This window comes from Pristiophorus japonicus, chromosome 15 (assembly GCF_044704955.1).
Source record: "Pristiophorus japonicus isolate sPriJap1 chromosome 15, sPriJap1.hap1, whole genome shotgun sequence".
NCBI lineage: Eukaryota > Metazoa > Chordata > Chondrichthyes > Pristiophoridae > Pristiophorus > Pristiophorus japonicus.
Window position 1 is genome coordinate 146,342,401 of NC_091991.1, and position 18,867 is coordinate 146,361,267.

The 18,867-nt window shown below is 46.9% G+C and overlaps 1 protein-coding gene across 2 annotated transcripts in view; it reads left to right on the plus strand.

Moving 5' to 3' along the window:
- Positions 1-18,867, plus strand: part of ccdc78 (coiled-coil domain containing 78) — a 118,482-nt gene that overhangs the window by 53,597 nt on the left and 46,018 nt on the right. For both annotated transcript variants that reach the window (XM_070856765.1, XM_070856764.1), the window contains exons 2-7: positions 5,956-6,086; positions 10,739-10,941; positions 11,615-11,778; positions 14,575-14,718; positions 16,417-16,613; positions 18,090-18,264. In XM_070856765.1, the coding sequence (XP_070712866.1) occupies positions 5,965-6,086; positions 10,739-10,941; positions 11,615-11,778; positions 14,575-14,718; positions 16,417-16,613; positions 18,090-18,264 (1,005 nt within the window). In that variant the 5' untranslated portion in view covers positions 5,956-5,964. The remainder of the gene's footprint in view (positions 1-5,955; positions 6,087-10,738; positions 10,942-11,614; positions 11,779-14,574; positions 14,719-16,416; positions 16,614-18,089; positions 18,265-18,867) is intronic.

Genomic DNA, 18,867 nt, shown 5'->3' on the forward strand with positions numbered 1-18,867 from the left:
ATCCCCTCTGGGACTCCACTATCGCTGCTAGAGCCCATCTGCCTCTGTGAGCTGGAGTCCTGAGATGCACGGGCAATGCACGAGGCTACCTCCGCCACACTCATAGCAAGTGCGTCGATCCTCTGCGGGACCCTACCCAATGCACCCATGAGGTTGCTGTGCATTTCCATGTTCTCCCAGGACATAGCCACCAAGTCCGGGTCCATGGTCTGCCTGTCTCTGAGCAGGACTACTGTGCTGACTCACCCTCCGGGGAGCTAGTCTCTGAGCTTCCCCTCCCGCTTGGCGTTGCTGTAGGCCACTGGGGCCAGGAGCCTCAGAGTACTCAAACCCCTCAAACGAGACGTTGCCCCCGATGTTGTGTCCCCATTCGGTGGGCCTGATGGGGTCTCCAGCTCAGGGAGCACATAGTTGTCCCCTCCCTCGTCATCTCCCCCGTCCCCAGATGGCGATAGCTCATGGGAAGGCTGCTGCTCTTCTGGCTGGTCATCTGTAAGCACAAAGCAACACATGGCATCACCTAGCTGTTGCGGCCTTGTGCCTGCGACGCGATAGCTCTAGCAGAGCATCGACGCACTTGCTGTTAGTGTGGCGGAGGCAGCCTCACGCATTGCCCTTGCATCTCAGGACTCCAGCGAGCCCATCCTTGGCCGCTCACAGAGGCAGATGGGCTCCAGCAGCAGGGGAGGGTGCAGGCTAATAAAAGGAAGGTGGCATTGGACATGTATATGTAAAGGGGCTAGGCCACTTGATATTAGGGGGCAAGGAAGTCACATCAATTGCAAAAGTCATTCACATAGCGTCACTACCCGTAGGGGGCGCCGCCGGCCACGGTGTGAATTGGGGTGCCCATCAGGGCTGACATTCGCTGCTCCACCTTGGTGAGGTCTTGCAGATCAGGCTCTCCACCTCCGGTCCGCTGCTGCTCCCGCTGATATGCGCTAACTTGGCCTACAATAAGAGCAAGAAGGAGGGTTGAGTAAGTGTGCTGCTCCTCTTGTGCCAAATGTGCCTTCCATAGTAGAACAGCTGCCACTATCTGGAAGTGCAAATGTGTTCATTATAATCTGTGCAGAAAGACTAGGAGGAGGTGAGAGCCAGGGAGCATTGCGGCTCAGGGTGATGTTTGGGCAACGCATATCAAGAGTGGAAGGGTAGTGCGAGGAGGGGGGTCATAATGACTAGGGGACAAGAGGGTCCGCACCGCCTGAATGCGCAGGGCACATCTGGTGAACTGAGCCTCCAGCTTTCAGGTGGCTTCAACAACCCACACCATGGACTGGAACACATAGAGAAGGGGTAGCTCCGTCAAAGACTTTACATTGTGTGAAACACTGATCTTGCAACCATGGTAGAGGTCCATAAATGTAAAGGGTGCTCACCCTGATGACCCTCGTTAAACTTCTTGCGGCATTGGGTGGCAGTTCTAGCCACCGTGTCTGCCGCTAACACCTCCAGCGCTATCTCCCTCCAAATCCTCCTGAAGACCCTTGACACGGGCCTGCTTCCTCCCACTAGATACAGTGAGGGCCACCTCCTCTCAATGGCCTGAATTCGGGTCTCAGCCTACAATAAGAGCAAGAAGGAGGGTTGAGTAAATGTGCAACCGTTGCAGAGAAGCGACGTACTCTCAGGCCTCTCTCCTGCTGCACCATGTCTCCCGCTCTGAGTGAAGCGGGCTGCTAGATCTGCGCACGAGCAAATTAAATCAGCGGCCCTAAACTTTCACCTGGGCTCAGGAAGCTTCGAGTGCGTCTGCGCATGTGCAAACTCCAAAGCATTTTTTGACAGCGATTTTCAGCTGGGGCGGCCAAGCACAGATGTGTAAGTCCTGATTTAGTGCCCCCGATCATTGAACCTCAGTTTCCCAGGCGCTATCAGTACTGCCCCGCCGTGATTAACACCCCGAAATCACCAAACCTGAAAATCCAGTCCGTGGAGTACAAAAGAGTGGAAATTATGATGAACCTGTATAAAACACTGACTCGGCCTCAAGTGGAGTATTGTGTTCAATTCTGGGCATTGCACTTTAGGAAGATTGTGAAGGCCTTAGAGAGGGTGCAGAAAAGATTTACGAGAATGGTTCCAGAGATGAGGGACTTCAGTTACGGTGGATAGACTGGAGAAACTGGGGTTGTTCTCCTTAGAGCAGAAAAGATTGAGAGGAGATTTGAGAAAGGTATTCAAAATCATGAGGTGTCTGGACAGAGTAGATAGAGAGAAACTGTTCCCATTGTCAGAATGGTCGAAAACTAGAGGACACAGATTTAAGGAGATTGGCAAAAGAACCAAAAACGACATAAGAAAAAACTTTTTTTATGCAGTGAAAGGATGATGGAAACAGACTCAAACATGGCTTTCAAAAGGGAGTTGGATAAGTGCCTGAAAACACAACATTTGCAGGGCTATGGGGAAAATTTGGGGGAGTGCGATTAGCTGAGGTGCTCTTGCAAAGAGCCGGCACAGGCTCGACTGGCCGATTGCCCTTCTTCCGTGCTGTAACCATTCTATGATTTTAGGATGCTTTGTGGTGTTGGTGGGGTTGTGGTTGGTGGTGGGGGGGGTTGGGGGTGCAGGGCAGGGCGGAAGTTTGTCATTATCATCATAGGCAGTCCTGCGAAGCGAGGATGATTTGCTTCCACTCCAAAAAGGGATGAGTTCACAGGTGTTTCACTGAAGGACCTGACATTCCAGGTCCCGAACTACATCTTGGAGGTTGGAAGATGCCTGTGCGTGGATTTTTTTAACATGTAGTGGCCGTTGCACACCAGCCACCACACGGGCTTGACAGAGCAAGGATTGCCCAAGACTAACTGGAGACCAGCTCTGCTGCACAGACCGAGTGTGCACAATATCGCAGTATGGGCTGGCCCATGCTGCCCCTGGGCCCTCGCCTCTTCTGGGCCCCAGATTCACGCCTCTCCTGGGCCCCGGTCACTTCCCTCTATGGATTCTTGCCACTCCTTCCCCCCTCCTGTTGTGCCTGCCCGCACTGCAATCATCGACCTGGCTTCATAGCCGTCGCCCTCCTGCCGCCTCACGCTGCTCCCTCCAATGGCCCCGGCCTGCTGATGGTCTTGCAGGCTGGGACTGTGCCAATTTCCGGGCCGGGCTGCCGCACGCTGCTCCCTCCAATCTGGGAAAGCAGATGGGTGCACAGGTGCAACTTAAGTAAATCGGGTCATTATGAGGTCCTCCCGGGCAGCAACCTGTTCCTCCTGCTCCGAAGAGACTGTGCGCTCTGCACCTTGCTCCTCCTGCAGCTCCAATCCTCGCTGCTGTGCTGTCTTGTGCAGCCCACAGCAGCCGATGATGATTCTGGAGACCCCTGGCTGGTGCACACTGAAGGGCTCCTCCAGATCTGACAAGGTATCTGAAGTGCATCTTCAGCATGCTGATGGTTTGCTCTAAGACACATCTGGTGGACATGTGGCTTTCATTATAATGCTCCTCGGCCTCAGTACTAGGCCTCCTCAAGGATGTTAGCAGCTGCATCTTCAGTGGATAGCCCTTGTCTTTAAACTGCCAGCCGGTAGTGTGTTTAGAGGTGTGAAGAGCTAAGGTAGGGTGGACTGGTGCAGGACAAAAGGGTCATGGCAGCTGCTAGGGAATCTGGCGCACAAATACATGATGATTTTTTTATCAGACGAGCTGCACATTGAGGGAGCGGAAGCCCTTGTGGTTCACAAACACTCCTGGGTGATGATGGGTTGCCTTCATGGCCACATTTGTTGCAGTCGGTGATACCCTGCCCCTGTGGGAAGCCAGCCAGAGCCGCAAAGCTGAGCGCCCGCTCAGTCACACTGGCTATTTCATGGGCAACGTGTACATAAGTGGTTAACTTGTTAAACATGGCATCGGTCACCTGGGCGATGTATTTGTGGGCGGCCGACTGCGAGATCCTGCAAATGTCTGCTGCAGATCCCTGGAAGGAGCCTGAGGCAATGATGTTGAGGGCGGTGGTGACTTTGACAGCCACTGGTAAGGCGGGTCCACCAGGTCCTTTAGGCAGCAGATCATCTTCCAGCAAGCTACAAATGTCTGCCACGACCTGGCGCGATAGCCTGAGTCTCCTTCGGCACTGCTGCTCAGTAATGCTGAGGAAGCTCATCCTCTGCCTGTATACTCTGTATTGGGGGTAACGCTTCCGGCGCGCTGCAGCCCTGTGCTGACCCCCTCTCTCCTATGGAGCATCAGGTCATTGCGGGGAAGGCTGCTGTTGTGGTTGCTGCTGCTGTGGCTGGTGCTGGGCTCATCTTGGTCTGAATCGGAGGTCTAAGGTGGAACAGCATAAGTGGTACCCTTGCTGATCTGATAGATGCGAGGTAAAGTGGAGATCAGAGGCACAATCCTCCAGTGGTTTCCGAGGTTGTAGAAATTACCTGCAAACTCCTGAAAGCAAACTCTCAGCACCAACGGTGTCAGCAAGAGCCTTTCCCTTCGGCAAGGAAGCAGGTGTAAGCTGTGTGTATTTATTTGCTTTTTCCAGCTGTCACTTAGTGAAGTAGCCCAATAGTCACTGAGCTCCCGCCTCCCATTCACAGGCGAGCTTCCCGAGGTGCATGAATCCTGTGTGCAACCAGCTAAAGTTGAACCTCACATTATAAAGGCAGTTAAGGGTCTCTCAATGAGTAGTAAACTACCTCAGTGAGGTCGCCCGCTTCTCCCGAGCGAGTCTGTGGCGCACTTCGAAACGCGCCCCAGTTAATTGCTGACGTCGGTGAGATGACGACGGGTTCCTGACACGCAAACCCTCTCCCAAACCTGCACGCTCGGCAATGTAAACATTCCAGCCGTGATCTTCAAATATGTTTCTAAGTCTGGATTGGAATTATTTTATCTGAGGCATCGTACCAAGCTTCTCTCTGTACAGGTGGTTTCAAGATAGCTTTCACTTCTCTTCTCAAAGTCTGTGTGCAATGCCAGGGTGAATCTTCATGAGGAACTCCCTCCCTTCTGCACAGAAGTTCAAATACAGAGCTGCTGAGGCGGGTCATTGGTACATGCAGTGGTCAAGAAGTGGTCTCTGGAATTGGTGGCTTCATATCTGCCCCCGGGTGTTGCTGAAACTGACCGAGTTCCACTTCCAATTGAGTTCCAGGAAAACTCAGCCCGCCTGACAAATAAACCCATGATCCAGTGCCTGTAACTCTCTGGCTCGGAAACAGTCACATTCACATGAAGTAAGCAGTGTCTGGTTGTGACCAAATGTGGAGATGAACTTAAACCAGGAGGCTTTTTTCAACAAATAATATTCAATATGCATCTGATATGTGAGGATATTTATGGATGTGTAACATATATAGAATTAAACAGATTTTAGATATCAAACAAAGTGCTGTCACTATAATGCTGGATTCAGTGTTGTATTGGCACTACAAGAAGGACCTGCGATTGATTGCCCACTCACTCTGCTGGTCACACAGACCAGTTGAGAGAGATACATTGCCACAGCCTGATGGCCAACTGCACCACTCAATGACAAACAGGTTCACGCTACATTACTCTCTTGCACTTCCTAGTGACTGGTTACAATACAAAGTGATGGAGGGTTTGCTCACTACCGCCTGACCTGGGGAAATGTGAATAACTTGACAAAGGAGGGTGACCGAAAAGAGGGAAGAAATGTTTCCTTTAGAAAATTAGATAAAATAATTAAAAGAATAAAAAAAATTAAAAATGGCTCTTGCCTTGACATTACTACAATATTGTATTTCTAAAACCTATGATGAGCTTAGATCAGCCATAATCTAATTAAATGGCAGAACAGCTCGAGGGGCTGAATGGCCTGCTCCTGTTCCTATGTTCCTAGATGATACGTTCAATGAATTGAGTAAATTGTCGTGTGTAGTAATGCTAGGATATTGTAGTGATGAAGGAGGTTGATTTCCACAATGTGCATCCATCTATTCAATGAAAATAATCTCACAACTATCAATCTTTGAATGTTCATAGGCTGCGAGAATGAACATCGATGTGGTGGGACGGATCCAACCAGCTCGGAGGGCAGGACAAGGCCACAGTTTACAGACCTCGGTAGAAGGAAGGACCATCTACACGGCCTTAGGAGGAGGAGCCTCCTGCAGGTAGGTCGTGGGAGCCAAGAAAGAGCAGTTTCTATCCCAAGTATGACTTTAGACATAAGAATGAGCAACTTGTCACTTTGGTAGTCTGGCAGGAAAGCCACAGCAACTTCCCTGCTCAGGCCTAAATATCTGCAAAACTGCACACACTCAGAATGCACGGACATAGTTGAACTCGCTCTCCAACTGTTGTGAGATAAAAAATAATGAGTTCATGCTTTTGAGGTAGATGAGGCCTTTGAAGTAAAAACTTAATAATTAAAAGACACATAGGCTAATTCAATGGGTAAATTTAATCATGCTATTGTGAAACGTGTATTTTTTTTATTTTTATGAACTTTATTTTAGGCATGAGAAATTTCAAGTACTGAGAAAGAAACAGATGATTTGTTTTCATTCATTATTTTGAGTAATTTGTTGGAAATATGTATTACTGTACATCGAATGGCAAAATAGTGACAGGTTGGTGTTGTCATTTAACATTGGAATTCCCATTAGAGCACCACCTTCAGGTGTTAAAGGTAACTCGGCTGCCCGTGTCCTAACTCGCACCAAGTCCCGCTCACCCATCACCCCTGTGCTCGCTGACCTACATTGACTTTCGGTTAAGCCTCGATTTCAAAATTCTCATCAGAATTTTCAAATCCTTCCATGGCCTCGCCCCTCCCAATCTCTATAATCTCCTCCAGCCCCACAACCCCTATTACTATGATAAGGTCTTAAGATCCATCAGTATTTTGAGGAGGGTGGTCTCATGGCCTGGGATGAGAGGGATGTCCTATGAGGAGAGAGTGAGTAGAATGAGCCATAGAATAAGAGGTGATCTAATTGAAACATGTAAGATTCAGAGAAAGATTAAGAGAGTAGATATTAAGAGACTGTTTCTGTTGACTGGAGAGTATCAACTTTTAGGACTGAGATGAGGAGAAATTTCTTCACTCAGAGGGTTGTGAACCTTTGGAATTTTCTACCTCAGAGGACATTCAGTTGTTGAGTATATTCAAGGCTGAGAATGATAGATTTTTGGACTCTAAGGGAATCAAGGGAATGGGGATTGGGTGGGAAAGTTGAGTTGAGGTCGACGATCAGCCATTATCTTATCTAGAATCAGTATGTATGGGTGGAGCTGCGGAATACCAAAGGGCAGAAAACGCTAGTGGGAGTTGTGTACAGACCACCAAACAGTAGTAGTGAGGTTGGGGACAGCATCAAACAAGTAATTAGGGATGCGTGCAATAAAGGTACAGCAGTTATCATGGGTGACTTTAATCGACATATTGATTGGGCTAACCAAACTGGTAGCAATACGATGGAGGAGGATTTCCTTGAGTGTGTTAGGTATGGTTTTCTGGACCAATATGTTGAGGAACCAACTAGGGAGATGGCCATTCTAGACTGGGTGATGTGTAATGAGAAAGGACTAATTAGCAATCTTGTTGTGCAAGGCCCCTTGGGGAAGAGTGACCATAATATGGTAGAATTCCTTATTAAATGGAGAGTGACACAGTTAATTCAGAGACTAGGGTCCCGAACATAAGGAAAGGTAACTTCGATGGTATGAGATGTGAATTGGCTAGAATAGATGGCAAATGATACTTAGAGGATTGATGGTGGATAAGCAATGGCAAACATTTAAAGATCACATGGATGAACTTCAACAATTGTACACCCCTGCCTGGAGTAAAAATAAAACGGGGAAGTGGCTCAATTGTGGCTAACAAGAGAAATTAAAGATCGTGTTAAATCCAAGCAAGAGGCATATAAATTGGCCAGAAAAAGCAGCAAACCTGAGGACTAGGAGAAATTTAGAATTCAGCAGAGGAGGACAAAGATTTTAATTAGGAGGGGAAAAATAGAGTATGAGAGGAAACTTGCCGGAAACATAAAAACTGACTGCAAAAGTTTCTATAGATATGTGAAGAGAAAAAGATTAGTGAAGACAAACGTAGGTCCCTTGCAGTCAGATTCAGGTGAATTTATAATGGGGAACAAAGAAATAGCAGACCAGTTGAACAAATACTTTGGTTCTGTCTTCACGAAGGAAGACACAAATAACCTTCCGGAAGTACTAGGGGATCGAGGGTCTAGTGAGAAGGAGGAACTGAAGGATAGCCTTATTAGGTAGGAAATTGTGTCAGGGAAATTGATGGGATTAAAGGCCGATAAATCCCCGGGACCTGATAGTCTGCATTCCAGAGTACTTAAGGAAGTGGCCCTAGAAATAGTGGATGCATTGGTGATCATTTTCCAACAGTCTATCGACTCTCCATCAGTTCCTATGGACTGGAGGGTAGCTAACGTAACACCACTTTTTAAAAAGGGAGGGAGAGAGAAAGCGGGTAATTATAGACCGGTTAGCCTGACATCAGTAGTGGGGAAAATGTTGGAATCAATTATTAAAGATGAAATAACAGCACATTTGGAAAGCAGTGACAGGATTGGTCCAAGTCAACATGGATTTATGAAAGGGAAATCATGCTTGACAAATCTTCTGGAATTTTTGAGGATGTAACTAGTAGAGTGGACAAGAGAAGCAGTGGATGTGGTGTATTTGGACTTTCAAAAGGCTTTTGACAAGGTCCCACATAAGAGATTGGTGTGCAAAATTAAAGCACATGGTATTGGGGGTAATGTACTGACGTGGGTAGGGAACTGGTTGGCAGACAGGGAGCAGAGAGTTGGGATAAATGGGCCCTTTTCAGAATGGCAGGCAGTGACTAGTGGGGTGCCGCAGGGCACAGTGCTGGGACCCCAGCTCTTTATAATATACATTAATGATTTAGATGAAGGAATTGAGTGTAATATCTCCAAGTTTGCAGATGACACTAAACTGGGTGTTGTTGTGAGCTGCGAGGAGGACACTAAAAGGCTGCAGGGTGATTTGGACAGGTTAGGTGAGTGGGCAAATGCATGGCAGATGCAGTATAATGTGGATAAATGTGAGGTTATCCACTTTGGGGGCAAAAACGCAAAGGCAGAATATTATCTGAATGGCGGAAGATTAGGAAAAGGGGACGTTGCACGAGACCTGGGTGTCATGGTACATCAGTCATTGAAAGTTGGCATGCAGGTACAGCAGGCATTGAAAAAGGCAAATGGTATGTTGGCCTTCATAGCTAGGGGTTTTGAGTATAGGAGCAGTGAGGTCTTACTGCAGTTGTACAGGGCCTTGGTGAGGCCTCACCTGGAATATTGTGTTCAGTTTTAGTCTCCTAATCTGAGGAAGGATGTTCTTGCTATTGAAGGAGTGCAGCGAAGGTTCACGAGACTGATTCCCGGGATGGCTGGTCTGACATATGAGGAGAGACTGGATCGACTGGGTCTTTATTCACTGGAGTTGAGAAGGATGAGAGGGGATCTCATAGAAACATATAAAATTCTGACGGGACTGGACAGGTTAGATGCAGGAAGAATGTTCCCGATGTTGGGGAAGTCCAGAACCACGGGACACAGTCTTAGGATAAGGGGTAGGCCATTTAGGACTGAGATGAGGAGAAACTTCTTCACTCAGCGAGTTGTTAATCTGTGGAATTCCCGACCCCAGAGAGTTGTTGATGCCAGTTCGTTGGATATATTCAAGAGGGAGTTAGATGTGGCCCTTATGGCTAAAGGGATCAAGGGGTATGGAGAGAAAGCAGGAAAGGGGTACTGAGGTGAAAGATCAGTCATGATCTTATTGGATGGTGGTGCAGGCTCGAAGGGCCGAATGGCCTCCTCCTGCTCGTATTTCTCATGTTTCTTATGAAAGTAATGGAAAAAGGGAGTGGGGTTGTGGGCACTATTGGGGTGGGGTTCTGGGATCAGGTGGGAGAGGCGACACTGGACCTGTGAGAATTGAGGAAGGAAATCCCTGGCTCTGGAAACATGAGGGCATCATTGGGACCAGGAAGAACTGGGATCTCGGGGTATGCAAGCACTGAGGCGAAATCTTGGAATCTGGAGGTGGGATGAAAGTCCCGGTGAGTGGAGTGATGAAGTCCAGCAAGACTGGAGAAGAGTCTTGGGAGCTTGGGTGCAGTAGTTGGCACTTTGGGGGTTGCTGGCAAGAAACATTATTTGTGGGAATAGCAGGATATCGCAGCCATATGAGGGAATTAGGCGCCAACTGGCTCTGGCCTCTTGTGCACCATCAGGAACCCCCACTGCTTCCCCATATCATGTTTTGGGATTTTGCTGAACATAAGAATGTAAGAGCAGGAGTAGGCCATTTGGCCCCTCAAGCTTGACAAAAGGTCTTCAACCTGAAACATTAATTCGGTTTTACTCTCCACAAATGCCGAATGTTTGAAGCATTTTCTGTTCCTATTTTATACAGAGTTGACCTTCTCATTCTCCCTAGCCTTCATCCAGACCTCAGCCCTAGGATCGCCACTGCCCACCAAAAGCCTTTGACTTTTTCCCTGCCAGTTGCCAATCAGAGAAAGGTGATATTATTGCCATCTCTGCTTTGACTTGAGGGTCAGTGAACTCTTGCAGCTCCCAATCAGCTCGACTGCTCTGCTCCTCGGCTCTGGGTTACACTCCCCACCTGATCGTTCCACTCTGCCCTGCCCCGCGTTCCATTCTGCAGCCAGTGGCCCCAGGTTCCCTGTGAGCAGTGGCACGCAAGAGTTTTCGAGTCGTTCTGAACTTTACTGTGCCTGTTTTTTTTCCAGATTTCAGGAGGTCTTTGACCAGAATGCTTCCACGCAGGAAGTATTCACCAAGACGGTGGAACCCCTGCTCAATGTGTTCGCGGAAGGAATGAATGTCTGCGTTGTGGTATTTGGTGAAACTGATTCTGGCAAGTCATACACGTTGATTGGAGAAAAAAATGATCGATTGGCGATCATACCACTGACAATTGACTACATCTTTGGTAAGTTGCTCAGCACTGAACAAAACGACTCTGGTAGCCACTGTCAGAGAACCAGATCATCTCATTGGATATATAAGTTTGCACTAACGAACAACAAGAACTTGCACTTTAGCGTAGTAAGATGTCCCAAGGTGCTTCACGAGCGTTAATAAACAAAATTTGACACCGAGCTGCATAAGGAGGTATTAGGACAGATGACCAAAAGCTTGGTCAAAGAAGTAGGTTTTAAGAAGCACCTTGGAGAGAGGTAGTGAGGCGGAGAGGTTTAGGGAAGGAATTCCAGAGTTTGGGGCCAAGGCAGCTGAAAGCACGGTCGCCAATGGTGGAGCGATTAAAATCAGGGATGTGCAAGAGGCCAGAATTGGAGGAATGCAAAGATCTTGGAAGGCCGTAGGGCTGGAGGAGGTTACAGAAATAGTGAGAGGCGAGGCCACTAACAATCCAATTGTGGAATCTGATATTTTAAATGTAAACAGGATCTTTTCCCAACTGAGGTTGTTGCAGGGTCTAAGTATTGTGATATAAAATTGGAGACTTTTCAATTAATAAAAGAGACTGACAAGCCCCAGGCCCCTGAAAGAATGCTCGATTATGCCCAGCACATTTTAAAAATTTGTTGCAAATTGTAATTATATCAATGTATTGTGTTTACATTTCTGTATTGTGATACTAGGTACACCATACCTGCAGAATTTACAGGCCACTACGATGTGGTCTCTTTCGATCTCTATGTACGAGATTTACGCTGAGGCGCTGAAAGATTTGTTACACTCCAGTGGACTGGATCCTGCCACTTTAAAGCTTGCACATAATGCCCAGGATGGCACATTCATAAAGGTACAGTCACTATGGTGCAGAGCATCAATTGGAATGTGGGTATTCGCCAAGATTGACCTGCAAGAGGTAATTCTTGAGGTCCCCTGGTCCCAGCAAGGCGCTGTACTCACAGAGAGAATCGGAACTGCAATGCTCAGCGTCCTGTCTCCCTTTGAATGAAGTTTTCCCTCTTGGATTGCGGAATTACCTCTGTAGTCTCAATGGGCCCAAAGTTGACCCTCCGTTTTTTTCGGCACACTTGCCTGAGGTGCGCTGACTTTCTGCTCCGAAAACAGCACCGAAAATGTAGCTCCATATTCTCCCCGCTCCGTGGACCATCCTAGGGCTTGGCGTGGCGTGGGAAAAGCAGTGGTGGGGTTGTGGGGCGGGGGGAGTGTGGGGGGGGGGGTGGTGGGGGTGGAGCTAGGGCTGTGCTGCTGAAAGACAACCAGCAGGGGGACGGGGCTAGGGCCCAGCATCTGTAACAGTGCCGGCAGCATTGCGCATGCGCATTGGAGTGTTCGCGCATGCTCAATGGGGGACTAACATTGGCAATCGGCCATTTTTAAAGGGAAAGCCTTCTCATTGATTTTTGGTGCCTGCAGCCTGTGTGTTCCCAGCCCCCCTTTAAGTTCCCTCCTGCCAGTCCCCTTCTGCGAGCCCATTCTGTTGCTTCTTGGGTGTGTGGCCAGTTCATTGCTCTCTTGCCCGGGCTTCCCATCCACTGCCCCAAGCCCTGACCAAAGGGCTTGCCAGTGCATGCTGCAGTCGGTGCATTCTCCCGCTGACTTCCTGGGGCCGAGGTAGGACTTTTTATTATTTATTTATTTATTTATGTATTATTTATTATTGATGGTTTTAATGCTTCTTTAATGTTGTTGTGAAGGTGTTTAGTGCTTTGCAAGGTCCTCTCAATTCCCTTCCGCCCCCCCCCCCCTCCCTATCTCTGGCTACTTGCGCTGATTGCTTAACTCTCTGCAAGGGTTTTCTGTGCGGGCCATAAGTGGCCACATACGCTGGCCTAGATTAGTTTGGAGCAGTTATTAGCTGTCCAAACTGGTTTAAAAGGCCAAAACAGGCTCAGGTGGCTGGTAACGCCCCCTTTTGAAAAAAAAAATTAACTAAAAACAATCTTAACTCACTTACACTGGCACAAATTAAATGTGCAGAATCGGGATTTTTAAGATACTCCAGAAAAATCAAGTTGCTCCAAAGAAAAAACAGAGCAACTCCTGGCCAAATTTGGGCCCATTATATGGATTGTCATCCAAGTGTTGTGATAACTGACATGTGGTGCCTACTGATGCTTATAGAAGCCTAGACATTATTGTTGGTGATATTAGCAGGTGAATGTTTAATACATTTGTGTAACATTCCTTTGTCTGCTATTTAACTAAGATATTGGCCCATTTTAAAGAATAAATGAAAATCCTAGGAAAGTGTTAATATAAGCAACAGTAATTTCTAGTGCTGAATTTATGTGCTGAATCTAATAATTTTATGCAGCTATGAGCTATGGTCCAATAAGTTATTTTGATGCATATTGTACATTTAGAGTTTGGATAGTGTCAATACCGAGAACCTACAATTACAACCATTAAATACATTCATGTCACTGACTAATATTGACTAATTGCTGATAAAATCAACACTATTTCTAAAGCTTGTTAGAAACATAGAAACATAGAAAATAGGTGCAGGAGTAGGCCATTCGGCCCTTCTAGCCTGCACCGCCATTCAATGAGTTCATAGCTTATTAAATGTTTAAAAGAAAAGCCTGGGGATCTGTGTATGTGTAATCTTAGCCATCCTTGGGTTTGCAGATCTATCATAAAAGATGCTAAGGTCTACGTCAGGCACACGTGTGGTCTACAGGCATCCATGGCCCTGAATTTCCTTGGTGCCACTGGTGTCCTGGCAGGAAGACTAAACTTTATGGGGCTGAAATAGACCCCCGCCCGGGGCGGATAATTCAAATTAAGTGAATATTCTCTGCCCGAATCCATGGGGCGGAGAATAGAGGGAAATTGGCATCTTTTTGTATTTTTAATTTGTTGCGGCGGTGTTTGGGGCAGCTGAGGGGCGGAAGTGCGTCGGGAGCGGGGTGGAAGGGGTGGTGTCATCAGCGCCGCGCTGAGCACGTCAGTGTGATGCTGATGACGTCAGCGCGACACAAACGCGCCGCACCGCTCTGGCGCATAGCAACGTCCCTCCTCGTCAGTTAAAGTGAGGGCCGTTGCGAGCACTGCAGCCACTTTCGTGGCACCCACTGGGCCGCCATTGGCCAAACCCATTGTCGGGCTGACTTCAGAGTCGGCCGATAATTAAAATAAAAAACGGATGCAACGCTGCGCCCTCCCCTTTAAGGACCGATGCGCTGCCCAGCCACTGGCAGCTTCCCGCCGGGAAAAGCTGTCGGGGATACCAAGCGGCGGCGGCTCCACTCCTGTGGGGCAATTTCCCCCATGGGGTGGAAAGGGGTCACTGCCGGGCGGTAAGGGGTCGAGGCATTCCTGACGGAGCGGACAAGCAGGGTGCGGCAGAAACCGCGACTCGGGGGAAATTTCGGGTTGGTCAGACCATTTATCTACCCCCGGTCGGAAAGGCCTTACTAACCTTAAAGAGGGGGGCAATTTTGGCCCCTATGGATTTACTGCCGGTCTTTCCCTGCAACTTTGGTGGGTGACAAGTGGAAATCCCACAGGCTGTTTATACCTTTTCATTGGAGCGTCCGCCAGTGTTCCCACCAACGTTACACCAGGAGATGCCCTTGTACGGATTTAATTGTACTGAATGTTGCCATATGTTGGTTTTCAGGGATTAAACCGTGTCACCATCTCCTCAGCAGCTGACGCTACCACTATTTTCCGCCAAGGTTGGGCGCGCCGTACAGAGGCGATTACAGACTTTGGACCTGCGGCAAACCATGCTACTGTTGTCACTCAACTTAACCTGCTGGTGGTGAGGTTCCAGAATTTCTGCTGTCAATAAGATTGCTTCAAGTACTGTAACTGCAGCTGCAGAGACACCATGATGTTAGATAGAGCAATGGTGCCATTATTCCACAGAAGGGTCATTGGGAAAAGGTCATTGGTCCACTTGCCTCTTGTAAAATTGACTATTCCACTGCACTCCTGGCTGGCCTCCCCCATTCTACCCTACGTAAACTAGAGGTGATCCAAAACTCGGCTGCACGTGTCCTAACTTGCATCAAGTCCCGCTCACCCATCACCCGTGCTCGCTGACCTACATTGGCTTCCGGTTAAGCAACGCCTTAATTTCAAAATTTCCATCCTTATTTTCAAATCCCTCCATGGCCTTGCCCCTTCCTATCTCTGTAATCTTCTCCAGCCCCACAATCCCCCGAGATGTCTGTGCTCCTCTAATTCTGCCCTGCTGAACATCTCTGATTATAATTACTCAACCTTTGGTGACTGTGCCTTCTATTGCCTTGGCCCCAAGCTCTCGAACTCCCTGCCTAAACCTCTCCACTGCTCTACCTCTCTTTCCTCTTTAAGACACTCCTTAAAATATACCTCTTTGACCAAGCTTTTGGTCATCTGCTCTAATTTCTACTTCTGCGGCTTGGTGTCAAATTTTTTATCTCATATTACTCCTGTGAAGCACCATGTGATGTTTCACTACGTTAAAGATGCGATACAAATATAAGATGTTGCTGTTGTAAAATGATGAAGAAAAACAATTGATGAATTGCTTTACAAATTTTCAGATTTTAGAGGAAATCTTCCTTTCAAACTGGGCTGGACTGTGATTAAAAGCAAGAGGCAGTGTCGCCTACATAACTATTGCAATGAACGGTAACATAGTGGTTATGTTACTGGACTAGAAATCTGGAGACCAGAAATAATGATCCGGAGACATAAGTTCAAATCCCATTCTAATGGGGAATTTAAATTCAGTTTATTAGATAAATCTGTAATTAAAAAAAAGCAAGTATCAGTAATGGTGACCATGTAATTACCGGATTGCCGTAAAAACTCATCTGGTTCACTAATGCCCATTGGGAAGGAAATCTGCCATCCTTACCCCAGACCCACACCATTGTGGTTGACTCTTAATTGTCCTCTGAAATGGCTTTGCGAGCCACTCAATTGTACCAAATTGCTACAAAACCACACGGACTGCAGCGGTTCAAGAAGACCCCCTCTTCTCAAGGGCAGTTAGGGATGGACAATAAATGCTGCCTTTACCAGCAACACCCACATCTCGTGAATGAATAAAAAAAGTATAACCCAAGGCCCAACCATTCCCTCATGGCCATCCTTGATGCCTTTGTCACCAGGAAAACTGTTACTCTCCTATTCCTCTGGTATGGCCCCCAGTTTCACTCCCTCGAGGGGCACAGGCGTGAGTGTATCTAGCGCACAACTGGTTTTGCCATCTATCACCAGATCTGGCTGGCCCACATCAAGCACATTCAGGTCTCAAAGATAAGCTCCAACTTCTTTTCTCAGCTACCAATCGCATCCTTAAACACCTCTCCTCTGCCCATTTCCACCCTCCCCTCCAACAAGTGTGATCTCCTAATAAAAAAGTCAATTTTCTGTAAGCTCACATATACATCACCTAATCACAAAATTCATGTTGCCACTCTGTTGACTGACACTTTTATTCTGTATTTGGATTTAACTACTGCAGCAGAACCGCAATGAGCTGCATCCCACTAAGTCAACCCTGCAGATAATTGATCTGCCAGGAGCGGAGAAGCTCGCAGAAGACAAGAATACGTTACATTTTCAAGAAGGCTCCTTGCTCAACAAGACGCTTGTGGGGTTCTCTCAAGTAGTGAATAACCTGGCTTCCTCCCCCTATCCAGACAGAGTTATTAACTACAGGTAAGGATTCGGCAATGCCATGTGGCAACTGGATGTATTGAGATGTATAATGTGATAGACATGGAAAATGGCTGGGAAATGAGGGATACCGTTGCTAACATGACTTCATATAACATAAAACAAAGCTGGTTAATATTTGATCAGATGGTTAAATTTAGCAAACAACAAAAAATGTTGGCAACAGAATTATTTTTCTACTAAAATTGCACCTTCTATAATAGTATTTACATAACTACCAGAAGTATATCACCCCTCCCAACACGTAGGAACTATATACATACTGGTCCTGAAATTACGATGTCTTCGACGGCATATGCTCAGCGAACGACATCAAAATCCTTATGAAAGGCCCCGCAACTTCTGGGTGTCCGAATACACTTGCATGTGCGTGAAAACCGGGAACCTGCGATATGTCAAGGTACGCCTTGACAGATCATATCAACCAAATGTAAAATCAGTTTCGCTGGTGCAGAGTTGGGCTATTTGCCCAACTACTGCACAGCAATTGCCCACAAAACTCTTATGGCTGGTAAAAGCAGGTGTAGGGCTTGCTTTTACCACCATAAGGGTTAATATAAATCTTAAACAGTTTGAAATAAAAAATGATGCACAAACACTTAAAAATAGTTTATGCAAATATTGGCCCAGATTAAAATGTTTAAAATTATTTTTCAAAAAATTACATTTTTGTTGTACAGGTATTTGGTGTAATGAAGGGATTTTTAATTAATTTTGAAAATCAGAACATTTTATTTCTTAGAATTGTGTAAATTGTTCAATTATTTGGGGATTCCATTGCATGTCATTGGGGGATTCCATTCAGAAATGTCCTCCTTTCTCATTGGAGGACCAGGCCCATGTGATCCCAGGGACGTTTCCGAACTGCCTGCATCCCTGGGATCTGTGGGCCTTTATGTTGACATCCGCCTGGAGGCCCAGGACCCGAATACTGCGCAACCTGGGAGCCTGGAGGTAAGTTTGGAAATATTTTGCGGGTTTGAGCCGTATTCCGTATTCCTCTGACCGCAATTTCAAGGCCATTGAGTGCAAAATGGTCGCCATGTTTGCCTGCAAAACAATTGCTAATAACACTTCAATAGCAATTCAATGTCTGAGAAACTGAGACATTTCTGAGTGACATAACACGATATAAATGCAAGTCTTTTTTTCTGACATGTATAATGAAAGCGCTGACTGAGGCGTCATCTGATTTCACATGGGAATGAGGCAGAAGACCTCATAGTATAAAGCGTTATTATCTAGAATATCACATGTTACGACTATTGGGTCCTCAATAGCTTAGTTTTGATAGTGATTTACGCACAACTAATTACTGTATTATAATTGAATTTAGTTTGTATGTCGTGTTATAGAAATGTTACTGTTTGTGCTGCCAAAAATTGGAACCACTTTGTGAGAATAAATATGAGTCTTTCATTAAGATCTTGACTTTAATTCTGTATTTTTACATTGTAGTGAATCCAAATTAACTCAGCTGACACAAGAGGCTTTTGGAGGAAACTGTAAGACTCGGGTTATTTGTTGTCTACCCCCTAAACCAGAAACCCAGTGCCTTTCTGCCATCTTAAGATTATGCTCCACCCTCTCTCAAGTGAAAAACTTCCCAGTGTTGAATGACTACTTTGTTGAGGTATGCATTGCAAAACATCAACTACCATTCTGCAGAAGCTCTCATTACAACACTAAGTGCCCTGCTGTCCAGCTCATGTTGCCTTCCCCCTTTGAACCATTCATTTGGAAAAAATGACAGGGATATGGGGAAAGAGCGGGGGAGTGGGACTAACTGGATTGCTCTTCGAAAGAGCCGATGCAGACTCGAATGGCCTCCTTCTGTGCTGTACTATTCTATAAGAAGGAGCTTCCACCAATGCTGCAAAGGCTGATGACACTGCCATCCTGTTACGATGGGTAGATAGAAGCTTGGCATTTGCAGGCGACAGTCTTGAGACTGCAGCTTGAAATTGTGGAGCTAGTGGCATATGTACTGAGGTGAAGGAAGGGTTGCAGGTAATAGGCGGACAACATAGAAACATAGAAAATAGCTGCGGGAGTAGTTAATTCGGCCCTTCGAGCCTGCTCAAGTGAGCCTCACCTTCCCCGCTGTTCATGGCTCTGCCGGGGCCACTGATCTCCAGGGTTTCTTGCTGTGCTTGGGTGTGAGCGATGGTGTTGGCGACTTCTCTACCGGTCTGATTCCTCTTCCTCACATTATGGGCAGAAAGAGAGGGTTAGA